Source organism: Equus quagga, chromosome 11 (genome assembly GCF_021613505.1).
Source record: "Equus quagga isolate Etosha38 chromosome 11, UCLA_HA_Equagga_1.0, whole genome shotgun sequence".
NCBI classification, from domain to species: Eukaryota; Metazoa; Chordata; class Mammalia; order Perissodactyla; family Equidae; genus Equus; species Equus quagga.
In genome coordinates, this window is record NC_060277.1 from 4,624,890 (window position 1) to 4,639,981 (window position 15,092).

A 15,092-nucleotide genomic window follows, 5' to 3' on the forward strand; every position below is an offset into this window, starting at 1 on the left:
ATCCACTTTTTACTTTAAATATATCTGATATTTTGACTTTTTAATAAAGCATAACATACACACAGTAATATGTGCCAATAAAAAATCGACAGCTGATGAATTTTTATTAAACAAACACCCTTATGTCACCAGCAATCAGATCAAGATAAGGGGCACTGGCAGCCTTCCAGAAGGCTCTCTCCTTCCTGTTCCAGTCACTCTTCTGGAAGGTAACCCCATCACACCTGTTTTAGTATGTTACACAACGTCTGGATTACTTTTATTTAAAAAATGATTGATTTAGGGAAAAAAATCACTGCTTCTGCAGCAGGAACATCTCTTTTTTGAATACTATTAAACACACTCAGCAGTTTATTCAAAGAAATCAATTCAAAATATATACGGAGCATCCTCAGCGTCTTTCCTGTATGAACTCAGTTATTCCTTACAACCACTCCAGGAGGTAGCTACTATTATTTTTCCCCATTTATACATGCTAGAACTGTGGTTTACAGCAGCTCAGTAAGCAATTTCCCCAAGGTTACACGGCTGTGCATGGCGGCAGGCCCTGGATCCACACACAAAGGTGGTCTTATTCCAGGATCCGCACACCCTTGTCAGACACGAACAAAGAAAAGTAAAAGCAGCAAGACGCAGAGCTGAGAGCACCAGGGTGTCTCCAGCACGAGGTTCTCTTTTTAGCTTCCTTTTGAGTAAGTCACTTAACGTCTCCAATCCAGGATCCATCCCTAGAATGGAGAGTAGGCTAAATTCCTCTCCTGATCTGATTCTCTGATAAACAACGGGACCCACTAAAATATGGAGCAGATATGCTCCATCACGATGCAGGCCAATCACGTGCTGGATGCAGAAGTGACTCATACAAGGAAATAAAACCACAATTTTTGAAACTATTGGAAACAATCATTTTAATTTAATGTTATTTTTGGACCTAGTAGGGCTTTTTTTTCCCCTTAAATAAGCAAGTTGGTGGTTTTGAAGGGTCTTGCTCATCTTTTTGTGGAAAATGCCTAAAAACAAACCACTAGAAACTAAACAAAAAATTTTCCTTCCTCAATTGTGCCTGAAAAAAAGACCCAATTTCTCTCACCAAAAGGCCACATAAACTTTTAACAGATACCTCTGGGATTTTTGGTCTCCACATTTTGAAACATTGATATAAACAAATACAAAACATGCTTCCTCTCAGATGAAATCCATAATTCTGAGGGTTAAAAATTCTTCAAAATAACATGAAATTTATCTCAGCAGAAAGCAACCTAAGAGGCCCACGTTTGTCTCTGAAGAAAAGTGGGAACAGGAAGACCAGAAACCTCAACTAGAATCTGTCTTCTTAATTCCAATTTATTCAAAATACCAGTTCATGCTGGACACATCTCTTCTTCTGCTAGAAAATAGAAACACTTTGGTATAAATGAAGCTTTAAATAAGTTACAATAGAAAATAACCAATAAACTGACTTCAGTGACCACAAGCAAAGGATAATCCGTTTCTAAAACGTAAACAGGACTCATTCTTTGTAATTGTGTGGCTTTGGACGTGTGTCCTTGACGACACACATGGACCAGGGCAGTTAGTGAATTTCCATCAGTGCGCCCTAGCCCTGGGGCTACAGAGACAGAAAGACAGCATCTCTCCCCGCAGTGAGTTCAGAATCTCTCTAGAAGACAGCCGCACATATAATTAGCCCAGCACAATGTGCTGTTATATTAATAGCCCAAGTAAGGTGCTATGGTATTACAGAGAGGAAAGAATGAATTCTGCCCGAGCCTTGGGGAAGGCTTCCCAGAGGAGGTGACATTTGAGCTAAGCCTTGAAAGATGAGTAGATTTTTTGTCCAGGTAGGCAGCAAAGAGTAAGAGGCAAGTAGGTTAAGGGAGTTGAAGGGTGGAGGACGAGGGTGGTGAGAATGTCCCAGGGAGAGGAGGGGAAATGCCTAGCTGTATTTTACGCCATGGAACATTCATAAAAATAGGTTAGTCTTACGTTAGGAGCCACCGTACAAAGAATCAACCTGAGAAAGTAGATATGCGACTTGAATTCTCTTGGGAGTTCTCTGATTTATGAACCCAAGAAGTGTTCACTTGGAAAAACAGAAACCTCTGGTTTGCTGGCTGTTCTCCAATGACTAAAGGGCTACCAGGCTTCCTGTTCAACGTCAGGCATAAAGTGCCTGGATGGACTTGAGGTTTGCTATGCCTTCTTTGAACTTCCTGTCAATGCATGCAGCAGAACTCTGCTCCACTGTCTGAAAACTCACCATTTAAGCCCCTGACTCACAGCCCCCCAGTTCCCCGGGAATGCTCCCCATCTGTCACTGGGTTGCCCAGCACCCACTTCATCTCTCCACTGACAAGTAGCTGTGCGAGGACCTCTTCTTAGAAAACAGAAAGATATTGCGGACACAGACAGCATGCTATATTTGCAGCCACTTTCCCCCTTAAGAGTACATTTCAAAAATTAAAACATAAATCAAAGGAGAGGTAAGAGACGGGCAGACAGTACCTCCGCCCTGCCTGCTTGAGCATCAGCTGGTAAAGGATGTGAAATCCCTCAGTCTGATGGCTTCTGGGTAACATGATTACCTGCCTAATACAATGAAAGTAGAACCACTAAAGTAGACAGTACATATGTTTGGAATTTCAAGTATTTTTGCAATTACTAGTGAGATAAAAAAAATTATCACTTAGACTTCATAGGAATATTAGTGTAATCATATATTTATAACATTAATTGTTTTATACTTTAAAATAATGTTCACATTCAACCCAAAACTCATGGAGACAAAGTTATCCTCTCTCTCTTTATGTTAACACTATATGTTCCCATTTTGTTTTTTTCAGTAATTTCTGAAACATCTTTCATATATACGTAAACTAAGCAGAGGTCAGAGACAGTACTTACACTAGAGTCACATTACTTACAGCCCACTGCATATCAGTTCAGAGATAAAAGGCTGATGTCCAGATCGAACTTACAGAATTAGAACATGCATTTGGACTTAGTGATCCACTAAACGAGCTTTTACATTCAATGCTTTCATTTTTCCTTTCTGCAGTCTGGACCAACGTTATTAAACTCAAGATCCTGAAATCAGTACAAACTGAAAGCTGAGACATACTTTGAAAATTTCTCATTACAAAGGAATAAATGATTTAACCGATTAACTATTTTAATGCCAAGCAGTTGTGATTATAGGTTGCTTTCACTTTCTGACACTATAGACTAAATAAAGTACAAGTTTCTTATTATTTAATTTTATCTATGGAAAAGGACAAAAAATCGTCATTATTAAAAATGAATCAAAAGTGTGTACTAAGAAGTAACAGTAAAAACAATAGAAAGTGAAGGGCTGGCCTGGTGGCACAGTGGTTAAGTTGGCATGTTCCGCTTCTCGGCCGCCCAGGGTTCGCCGGTTCGGATCCCGGGTGCGGACATGGCACTGCTTGGCACACCATGCTGTGGTAGGCATCCCACATATAAAGTAGAGGAAGATGGGCACGACATTAGCTCAGGGCCAGGCTTCCTCAGCAGAAAGAGGAGGACTGGCAGTAGTTAGCTCAGGGCTAATCTTCCTCCAAAAAAAAAAAAAAAAGAATTGAAAAAAAAAACAATAGAAAGTGTAGACATATAAGTGATTCAAATAAGCATCTACGCCCTACATACTTTCTCAGGCCTTCTGATCCCCTACTCATGTTATTTCTAGAAAAGGAAAATATGCTGAAGATAGTCAACCTGGGTAAAGCTTTTCTGTAAATCTCGTCTATGTAAAGTTTATCAGCACAGACCAATGAGAGCTGTGTGACTTTGTGTTTAACTCAGGAGGAAGGCAGGAAGATTCTCCACACTTGACTGAAAATAGAACAGTCCTCTCATGCAGATGCCTGAGAATCTTTTGACTCCGTCAAGCGATCTTAAGACCTACTCTGGTTATGGGTTCTCAACTGGGGGTAATTTTGCTTCCAGACGACATCTGGCAAAGTCTGGAGACACTGCCATCACTCGGGGAAGGGTGCTACTGGCATCTAGTGGGTAGAGACTAGGGATGCTGCTAAACAAACACCCCTTAATGCACAGGACAGCCACACACCCCCAACAGAGAATTATCCAGCCCCAAATGTCAACAACCAGAGCTTGAGAAAGCCTGGTCTAAATATATTGAGAGATTCAGGCAAAACATCAATATTAGTACCACGTTTTTCATACAGCTGCACCTGGCAGCAATTCCAGGTGAGCAGCAAAACTGGGACTTTGACAATTAGCATTTTAACTCCCCTTCCTCCCTCAGCCCCACGCTGCCATACTGTCATCACATCTGAATCCAAGGACCGAGTGATGAATGCTAGAAACAGAGGTGCTTATAACCTCCTAGTGTCGCTGGAAAGATAAGAATCACAGCAATATTTAAAGTTATCTTTTTAAAAGTCTACCTTCAGTTCATCAAGCCCACTGTCAATTGAAAATTGTACAAATTCTTATATTTGGTAACGTCAGGCTGAAAAAAAGTAACTGAGGAAACTTAAATATTGACGATAAACTAGAGTACCATTACAGAACGTGCTTATATTGCTTCCAGTAATTGAGAAACCACATGGATCAAAGCCTAATAAATTCTAGATTACTGTTTGTGGAAGCATTTGTTAAAAGAAATACTGGGTAAGGTAAATGGCTAAAACTGACTTTTGAGCACCTCTAACATCTTCTCTCAGGGTTCCAAGTACAGCCTCAGATTTGCCAAGATCACCCCACAGTACCAAATCTGTACTTGGACCACTGGGGACTCAATTTCTGTTCCCCTATTCATGGCCCCCAAAAGGACTTTCAGCTCTAAAAATCTCTGGAACTTTTTGGGTGGTCCAATGAAGGGTACACACCATTATAATCATAAGAGTTCCTACTCACAGTACTCATGTTGGACATTAGGCTAAATGCTTTACGTTTACTCTTTGAATTCTCACAAGAACCTTATGAAGTATGTTCTCTTGCACATGAGAAAACTGAAGCAAAACCAGTTTAAGTAACATGCTCATCATTTCATTGTCTTTCGTGTCAGAGCTGGGATTCGAACCCAAACAACCTAGCTCCACATTCTTTGTACTTAACCACTAAGCTATAAGAAGAATTGGGTCTCTCACATTTCAAGTGCTATGAAATACCCACATTTCCAGAGATTTTCAGGATCCTTGGCTTATCCATAAGATCACTGCCTTCCCACTGGTCATGTGGGAAATACACTTCTACGTCACGGCACACACACATAGACTGGGCCTGGATTTAGAGCTGCAATTCTGCTGGATTAAGACCCAAAACCCCTGAGGGTGTCCTTAAGGCTGTCCTGCCTTGTAATGGTCACAACTATTCCCACTGCTCCCAATCCTCTGGCAGAGGATGTCCAGTGCCACCACTACTGCTTTCATCCCAATTACCTTTCCTCATTCACTCAAAGGGAATTTACTGATCTCTACTTACTGGAGATCTAGAGATGACAAATACTGGTAACAGCTTCAGTCAACTCTGTCTAGAGCAGGACTGAAGCTCAAGTAACCCATCTCACTTCAACGTGGCCAGTGGGAGGCTAAAGGTAAAACTGTGTGCTCTGGGAGTAAAGGGAAGAGAAGCATCCATCTCAGCCTCTGGATGTCAGAGGAACTTACTAGAGGAGGTAACATTTTGCATCTTTAGTCTTGAAAAAGAAGCAGAAAAAGAAGTGTCAGGGGCAGAGGAGAGATGTCTCCCAGATAGAAAGAATCTTATGCACAAAGCAAGGAAGTGGAAATGACCAGGGTGTCTTTCAAACCTCTGGCTTTCCATCCAGCTGGAGAAGATTTCTGAGAGTGGATGGGGAAGAGGAGAATGGTTCTCAGCACAAAGGGCCTTGTAGGCCCTTGGTAAGAATTCTGGAATTTATCCTATAGGCAAAAGGGATTTTTAAAAATAATTTTAAGTCAAGAAGGACCTGATAAAAACTGTACAAATGTGGCTGAACATCCTAGGGATGGGGAGGGGAGTAGTGGAGACAGATCCAGCACAGTCCAGAATGGTTCCCCAGGAGAGGTGGTCAAGATATCACAACCACATTTTTTATGACAAAGACAATATAACCAAGTGTGTACAGCACAAGTGTCCACCTAAAGCCAACATGACAGCCTGAAGATTAAACTTGTGACCTTAGTTACCGTGGTTAAACGACTTACTATGCTAACCATTCCTTACGAATGGGATATGCCGAAAAAGCAAAACTTATTATAACAGACATAAAATCCCAAAGTCTTCAAAATTACACAGAGTAAAAACAACCTACTCACCTCACTCTAAAATTGTTGCATGTCAACAACACTGATAATGAAAAAGTATTTAGAAAGCATTTACATGTACCTAGAACTTTGCTCAGTATTTTCATAAATGGAGACTTTAAGAACCAAAGTCAACAATTAAGGAGACAAAACACACCTAAAGTAGAATTCTCTGTGGGTCAACTAAGAAAAATAGAATGGTAGCATCACCTTCACATCTAAAAGTTCACATAAAAAATTGTGGTAGTATTGTTGTTCTTGACAGGCTCACTGAAGTTTGCATTCTTAAATTACCTACTAGAAGCACAGTCTGAGATTACGGAAAACCTGTAAAAGCAACCCTGAACGTGACTCACCCACCTTGTGATTAAATTTGGCTAGAATTACTTGAGTCATAATCATACATGAACACACAGTTGCATTAAAATATGAAATTTTAAGTGAAAAGAATTAGCTAATTCAGAGACCTGTTGACTCCTCAAGTCATCATCACTTTCAACATACTGGACACATTAAGTTAGAAATATTCAATCTCTTAGTCAGACCATTCAGGTCTTTTCAAATCCCTTAACATTAGGGAGTTGAGAGTCAGAGGTAAAATGTAATGAACAGATCGCTCCGCTGGGTACACGCAGAGGTCTGTGAATTGTGCACATGACCTTGTGGAGAATGAGCCCTCCCGGTATGCGGTACACCTACTTGATTAAGGATAGAATTTCAAATTTAATGCTATGGCTTCTGTGAGCAGAATTAAACTTAATAGCATATGAATGCAAATATTTATGATTTAATTGTAGTCTTTCACAAGAAATGTCCCTTTCATTTTAAAAAAGAAAGGAGGAAAGAATAACAGAAACAGTAGCAATAACTTCAGTGAGGATCTAAGGTCACGTCACTTTATGCCAGTGCTCATGTGTCTTCATATAGTCTTTAAAAGACAAAAGATGCTCTAATAGAGCAAACCTTTGCATGTACAAACTCTGTGTGCCCCACTCAGTCCTGTACCTCTAGGAGGGAAACATTCTGACGACTTTTTATTGTCTCAGTACTAAACGGAAATAAAGTTGCAGACTGGTTAACAAGAACAGTCAAGTTACCCTAGCGTGAGCAGACACACCTTTTGCTCATGTATGACACTGGGAGATATTTTGCATATTTGAGAGTTGTTTTTGTTGTTTTGTTTTTGAGCGGATGACACTGACATACTACAGCAAGTACTCTGAATGGACTCCTTGCATTTTTGCAGCCATTTTCACTCAAGATCCTCACAGAGACTTTGGGAGGTGCCAAAGGCAGGAGGGCAGTGTTGGGGATGACTCACAGGCCACCTGCGTCCTGCTTCACTCAGAGCAGAGGGCATTTTTCTAGTGGGCACAGTGTTAGCTTTCATGTGAATAAAGGGGTCTGTGATGAAATACATAAATAAAAGGTGCAAACCACTGCTTCAATGGAAAAATACACTAAAGTTATAGAACAGATTAACAGCAAAACGAAAGTGTTCACCTAGAAGGAAAAAACCTTAAAAGTGCAAAGTCTGATATCTGTGTAAATTGAAAGTATTTCCAAAATATGAGTGACCCCACTGTGATCTAAACTTGTCTCTAGAAATTTATTATGCAGTCCTTACTAGTTGGTTCAACAGAACACACAGATTTGAGATTCGTAACCAGCATTCAGCCTCAAAATAACACCGCCGCCACCACCATCTCTATAAAACTGATAACATCTAACCAATGGATAAGTCTCCTAAAGCAAAGGAAAGTTTACACATAAGGTAAAGATTAAAAAGATCTGGTCCTAAGTTCTTGACGTTTGGGAAGCATTATGGAGTAGAAGTTTCTCCAAATTCAGTCATCTGCCACCAAACTTCATGATTCTGGCTATTTCAGCCAAGCACTTGTTCACTGTTACTTAATATGTTTCTTTAAATAGGTGCTTTAAAAAAAATTTTTACTTCAATATTATTTTGGCTTTATCTTAAACAATACTATCCATGAAATTATAGGTTTAATATGAAATTTAACAGTTTTCTAATATCCTTAGAAATAAAAACATAACTAATAATACAAAAATAAAATGTTTGTTTGGGTACCACCTAAAATGACTCATGCATCACTGGTGGGAGCAACTGCCGAGTGCAACATTTAAGGATCAGGCATCTGGGGGCAGACTACAGAGTTGGATCCTGGCTCCACATCACGGAGTGCCTGGGGCTCAGCGTCCTCGTGCGTAAAATGGGAATAACAAAAGTACCTAACTTATGGCATAGTTGAGAAGATTAAAATTAGCGAAGCCACACAAATGCTTTAAAGAGTTTGGCATAAAGTAAATCCTCAGTAAATGTCAGCTGTGATGTTATGATGATGATAATGACTGATAATGAAAATAATGACAACAGAAAAATACAACTACACAAAACCTAAACTGACTGTTTCCATTTTAAAATGTACTTTAAGATATGAGTACACTTAAGAAAATATATACTTTAGATGTGGAATTTCAGGATGGCTCTTCTATATTAGTTTAATGTAACTTCATTTTGAAAGTGTTCAAGTATGATCATAGCAATCAGACTTTGCCTAAAATTTTCAATCCAAAAAAATCTACGTGTGAAAAAATAATATTTAAAAATCCTAACATGATAATATGTAGAGGTCTTCCTCTCAAGGCCCAGAAGTACATTAAAATAAATTTACTTACTGTACATAAATAAAAGCTTTAAAAATCTGAGTATGCTGTTTTAAAATGTTTCATATGGGGAAAAAAATTAGAATCTCTGACATTTTAATATGGTGTTATTCTTCATCAGCCATGGACTGAAATCTCAGGGCGAGAAAAGGGCCAGAGCAGTGCTGAAAGGTCTCAAATATCAAACTATACTATGTCAGTGCCTTAAGTTCAATTAGCACCTTTCAATGACAGAAAAGGTTACCGTCAGACTCAGAGGTGCACCCACTGAAACTGCTTCAAACCACCATAGAAATGTGGTTTTGATAACTCAAAATGGTTTCTATTCTTAAATTAATCCATTTCATCTCTTTTTCTGGAAGACGGAGAGGGAGGGTGGTGGTATTCATTTTCAGTGCCTCTCCCAGGAAAAACAGGGAGGGGGACACGGGAAGAATCACAAACTTCAAGAGTAAAATGGCGTGTCACCAAAGCAGATACTACTCTGCGGTGCCACAGCAAAATGAGGTGACAGCAATGTCTGCAAAGTCTTCAAACCTCTTCAAAGCAATCAAAGTTGCTCGCACTGCTTTTGAATATGTGATGCTTGTTTATTTTCTCCCACTCGAGTTCAAACTAAACGATGCCAAGTTCAGCTCCATGTACAATTTAATGAATGTTCAATGTCCCCCACTTGAAAACACACCTAACCATAAAATGCAGTCTTACATATACTGCAGTTACATCCACCATTGCATCTCACCCATCTCCAGAACAGATGTGCAAAAGACCATGTCATGTCTTAGCTCACGGGGAAAAATGCAGGAGAGACGCAGGTACACTGCAACGTCATCCACTCCTCATGGTGTCGATTTCATCCCCCTAGTAACCATTGTAATAAAATCCCCCAACTGTATTTCTGAACACAATTAGTTTAAGATACTCTGCAGGGAGACACACTGTAAGAGTTTAGAATACGTAAGAGTAATACCCATTTGAAAAAGAAACTGTCATGACTATATTCTCACTAAAATAACAAGGTGTTTGATAGAGGTTTGTTGAGCTCTTCAATGAGAACACTCAAAACGTCTTCTACTTTTGACAGCACGCTTCTCTATTTATTTCTTAAATGAGTGATCTGAAATATTTACAACCAGACAGTACCTAATTTTAGGTTTTAAGTGCTTTAACAGCTCCATGAAATATGATCAGCAGCTGCAATACAGAACTATGGTGAATAAACGCCTTATAAAGGGGGGCCTGTTTTTACTGAATGTTTAGTGTTCCTGCATTTAACTAATAGAAAAAAAAAGATCATGATAAAACATAATAAATACTTGCACTCTTAAATTACTTAACACTTCACTAAGTCTTGAAAAGGATTATCTCCCCTCTTCTTAAATTCTCTATAAAAAGTGAGAGGTTCCACTGGGTTAATTAAGTTTAATTTTAATATTTGAAAGTTAAAATGTGGACTTTCCACAATCCTAACTTTTTGTAACAATAGTTATATTTTTTCTATCATTTTACTTTACTAAAACTTCTGAGTAATTTCATGTCAGTGCATACATTTTTTTAAATGAAATACCAAGCCACATAAATGTATTTTTAGACACGGCATCAGTCATTTAGAGCTTGCAACAGAGATTGAAAACATGAAACTGGACACTCTCCTTCTCGTGGCTATGTAAAATTTATTTACACCCCAAATCACAATATAAATAAAAAGGAAATTCTTAGAAATGGAGAACTTGTTTTTCTTTTTTTTTTCAGCTCAAAGCAATTATTTTACAAGAAAAAATAAATTGTAGCAGAATGACAAACTACTCATCTTCCAGTCTCCCTTCAAAAAACAAACTCTGATGAAAAGACAATTTTTTCCAACTAGCTTCTACAAATCTGCTAGAATGCAGCATCTGTATTTCTTAATAAGAATAATGATTGTTCTTGAACTAATTTCTTTTTATACAAATCTTAGGGATTTTTTTAAATTTTTAAACTTGAACATGGTACTTAAAATAAATATTAGCTGTGAATATATACATATACATAAAGCTTTTCATTTTGTAAAGGAAAAACTAAGTTTCTAATGTCCAATAAAATACTTTAACAAAAGAGAGAATAACCAAGTAAGTCTTTTTATTTCAGTTATCATTGTGAAACAACCTCAATTATGATGGCCTTAAAATGTTCAAGTCTACTATTTTCAAGTAATTGAGAAAGGAGAACAAGCTTTTGAAAACTACACTGATTTTAGACCTCCACTTACCATGAAGGACAAGGATATATCCCTAATAATCACAAAAAAGAGACAGTTTCCAGATAATCTAATGATGTTACTTTCAAAGCTGTAACGTCAAAGGTTTTAACCTTGTGCAGTCATTGCTAAAACTTGGTTTAACTCTGAATGACTTACAACTTTTAATCGGGTGAAACAAACTATTTTTATGGTTTATAGTAACAATAAAAATGGATGTAGTTATATCTGCCTTTGGTATTGTTGCCATAAAAATCAGATTCCGGCAGTCTAGCTCCACAGAAAACAGTCAGTCTCTTGTTACAACTGCTACTTAGGATAATGTTATTTTAAAAAATACACAAATGCCTTTGAACGCAGTCTCCTGAAACGCACCATACCAAAGATCATATATTTTGTTTTAGGATTCCCTCCTCACTCCCCTTCGTAATTTTTGGTTCTTCAGCTATAAACTGGCCAGAAATCTTTCAAAAATTTTTTAAAAGGCAACGTTTCCGTTTAAGGAGTCCTACCTGGGAAAGGTTATCGAGTATAGCCTTGTCCCGAGGTTCTAAAAACAAAAACAACCCAACAAACAAAAAGCCATCGTCAGCTTTCAATACTGTCAGTCACCTACGTGTAAATGAAACTTCAGAGGCTGTCGCGGGGGAGCCCGCGGTCGCTCAGCTCCCAGGGCTCCCACCTGGGTCCCGCAGGAGCCCGCGCGGAAACTGACAGACGCCCGAGGGCGCAAAAAGTGGCCGCTGACGAGAAGAGGAACAAAATGCCATATTGGAGAAGGTATGTTTCGCTCCGGCAATTACGTTGATCCCAAGGTGCCAAGCCAAAAGGGGTAAGGGAGAAAGAAAACTGTTAAGTATGAGCTCTTAATGTGAAACCTAACCTGTTGGTTCTCTTAGGTATCAGATTTTGGAAGTGTCTGTAATGACAGCCAGGAAAGCAAATTAATGGCCAACGGCCCACTGGGTTTGAACACGAAACTCCTGTTACCTACTCACAGATCAACTACACAGCACACACGCACACGGAGGTGCTCCACGTGGAACCGCTCTGAAACCAAAACACACGCCCGTCCCTATTCTGCACCTCGCAGCCCTCGGGTTAGGATTCATGAATGACCGCCTGCCGGCTCGGCGGAGCAGGGGAGAGGCGCAGGGGGCGCGCGGAGAAGCCCGTCTCCAAACAGCACCCTTCCACACACGCGCTTGCCAAAGCCCAAACCCCAGCAGCCTTCAAGAGAAGGGAAAGGGAGGTGGTCGTGAGGGGAGGCGCTGCCACTCCAACCGGAGAAGAAGCGACAAAAATTAAACTGCGCTCTGCTCCGGTTTCCCCAGCGCTCTGCCACGGGCCTCGGTCCGCGAATTCCCTGCCAGCTCCAGGCCGTTCCGAATAATGTATCCACAAAAAGAAATATCTTTAAAGTACTGCTAAACGAAAGTGCTCGCTGCTGCGTGGCGCAAAATAAAACAAGCACACGCACGGTCTGCTTTCCAGCCCCGCGTAACGACGCCGAAGCAGCGGGCCGTTTCCGTGCCACTGCACCCCCGACCCAGCAGGCTTGGGACGAGAGAAACCTGCTCTCCTAGCCAGGTCCCTTGGTTCGGAGAAGTTATAATCCCTCCATGGCATCCGCGACCCGAGCCAATGAACGCGACTGCTCTGACACGGCGCCTCTGATTTCACGGACCCTGGCGCGCTGCGGGAGACACCCGGGCCACGCTACACGAAGCTATGGAAGCGGGACGGCCGCCGTTCAAAGCCCGGCGCGGGCCGCGGGATGAGAGCACCGGCATGCACCCAGCACCACGAAAGCCCAGGCGCCGGGCCTCCATGGGACCCGGTCAGCATCCTCGCGCCTGGCTGATCGAGGGAGTCATCGCAAAGTAATAAATGTCACAGGGGGATGGAGGGGAGGCCCTGGGGCTCGCGCCGCGGAGAGGCGGGGGCGGAGTGCCGAAGCGGAGCTGCGCACCGGGTTCGGCGCGGGCTCCACCGCGGCCCCCCGAGGGGCACGCAGGCTCCGCGGGGACCCTCAGGGCCGGGGGCGTCCTGCAGGGCAGAGCGCACGGCTGCAGTCCCAGATGCCGGGCCCTCGGGCGGGCGGCATACCGCCTCGGGGCGCCCGCAGGGAGTCGGCGCTCCCACACCGTCCCGCCGCGCGTCCTCGGTCCCCCGCGCTCGGCGCCCCGGCGGACCCGCGCACGCTTTCCCGGGCGAGGGTGCGGGCTCCCTCCAAGCCGCGGCCCCGCGGGCCCCGGGGCGGCGGTCCGAAGAAGGGCCACTCACCTCCTGCCGCCCGGACCGCCGCGGGATCCCGAAGTTCAAGCGCCCGTCCCAGCCGCGGATCCGCGCGTCGGTATTCAGATATTTATTCTCGTTCCTTCCAGTGTCGAAGTTTCCCCTTCGCGCTGTGCCTCTGGTGAAAACAGGACATCCCCTTCGGCCACCCCCCAACAAATAGCGTACACAAGTGGGGGAGAAACGGGGCGGGGGAGAAGCCGGCTCCGAGGGGGAGGAGGAAAGGCGAGGAGCCAAAACTCCGGGCTGACGACAGGAAAAACCAGGAGGAAAGAAAAGGCGAGCGCGCCCAGCCGCCGCCGCCGGCCCTGCGCAGCCTTCCCCAAAGCTCTGTCCCCTCCGCCAGGGGAGCGACAACTTCACGTGGCCGCCCCGAAGTTTTGCGCGGAGGCCGGGAGCGCCGGGCGTGCGCCCCGCGGCGGCGACCTCGCCCTGCGCGCCGGGGGGGCGGGGGACGCCGCCGGCGCCCGAGGCCACTGGGGGCGGCCGGGGACCTCGGGGCAGGCGGCGGGGGGCGGCGGCGCGCAGGGGACCGGCTCCTTTTTATTCGACCTTGGGGGGCTGCCTCTTGTCATCGTTTGCGGTCCCGCGTGGGGACCGCTCGGGGCCCCGGGTGTCCCCGGTGGCGCCGCGGTAATCTCCGCGCCCTCCGCGCCGCCCCCACCCCGCCCCCACCGGCCTGGCGCCGGCCGCTGCCACCTCCTGGCTGGGGGAGGGACCCGCGGCCGCACTCCCCTCCTCGGACCGGGGAACCGCTGCGTGTCCCCACCTGCCTCTGCGGGACAACCCCCAAGTGGTCTCTAACTCCGCCGCTACCCCGTCCCCCGTGTGGGCCACGGCGGGCCCCCTGCCGGACTCGTTCCACTTACCCCAAGGGTGGAGACACAAGGGACTTCGCTACTTGCAACAACGTAAAATAAAAACCAATTCACGCCAGACTGGGGAGCTTTCTTTGAAGGGAGGAAATACCCTTTTCAGGGAAGATGTATGCTGGGAACGAGCAAGCAGTCTGGGGATAGGCTGTGCTGGGGAGGGCCTGGGCCCCTTCCAGCGCTGGGCGCAGGTATAGGCATCCCTCCCAGACGCCCAAAGGTCAGGCGGCGACGACTGACTTCCAAGGCAGCGTCAGAGCTTCCCCAGGCACATTGCTGAAGTGACATTTCATGCGTAAGCCTTCTGCGCCTTATGCACCGGCGTAGGGTTTAACATTCTATATGCACACGAGTGAGTATCACAGCCAGAGGCCCCAGCAAAGGAGCCAAGAAACAAACAATACATTTTGCATCCACTTAATCCCCTCTTCCTAAAACCTATTGTCTATTTTAGGAGCATCTTCTTTCATTGTCACATTGATTATAAGTGTTTTAATTTATTGAGAATTTACTGTCAGGCATTACTCTGGTCACTTATGGTATGTATAAGTTCATTTAATTTTCACAGCTCTGTGACGGTGATTGAAGCCAGTAAAAGAGCTAAGGAAACTGAGGCCCAAAAAAACCTAAGTAACTTTCCCAAAGACAAACCCAGTGGTCTCTAAACACCAACCTGTGATTCAACAAGCAGCTGTCGCACTGCTT

The 15,092-nt window shown here is 43.6% G+C and overlaps 2 protein-coding genes across 21 annotated transcripts in view; one reads left to right on the forward strand and one right to left on the reverse strand.

Moving 5' to 3' along the window:
• EYA4 (EYA transcriptional coactivator and phosphatase 4) overlaps positions 1-14,729 on the reverse strand; it is a 253,017-nt gene extending 238,288 nt beyond the window's left edge. For 17 of the 20 annotated variants that reach the window (XM_046677398.1, XM_046677397.1, XM_046677396.1 and 14 more), the window contains exon 1: positions 13,504-13,630. The gene's annotated coding sequence lies outside the window, so the exon portion shown is untranslated. Of the gene's footprint in view, positions 1-13,503; positions 13,631-14,384 lie in introns of those variants that run through there. The other 3 variants (XM_046677392.1, XM_046677381.1, XM_046677391.1) reach the window with 3 other exon arrangements.
• LOC124246657 (translation initiation factor IF-2) lies at positions 11,864-14,319 on the forward strand. The gene is made up of 2 exons (XM_046675066.1): positions 11,864-11,997; positions 12,117-14,319. Exon 2 carries the CDS (start codon positions 13,108-13,110, stop codon positions 14,317-14,319), a length of 1,212 nt encoding a protein of 403 aa, XP_046531022.1. The 5' UTR covers positions 11,864-11,997; positions 12,117-13,107.
• Positions 14,730-15,092: the final 363 nt, after the last annotated feature.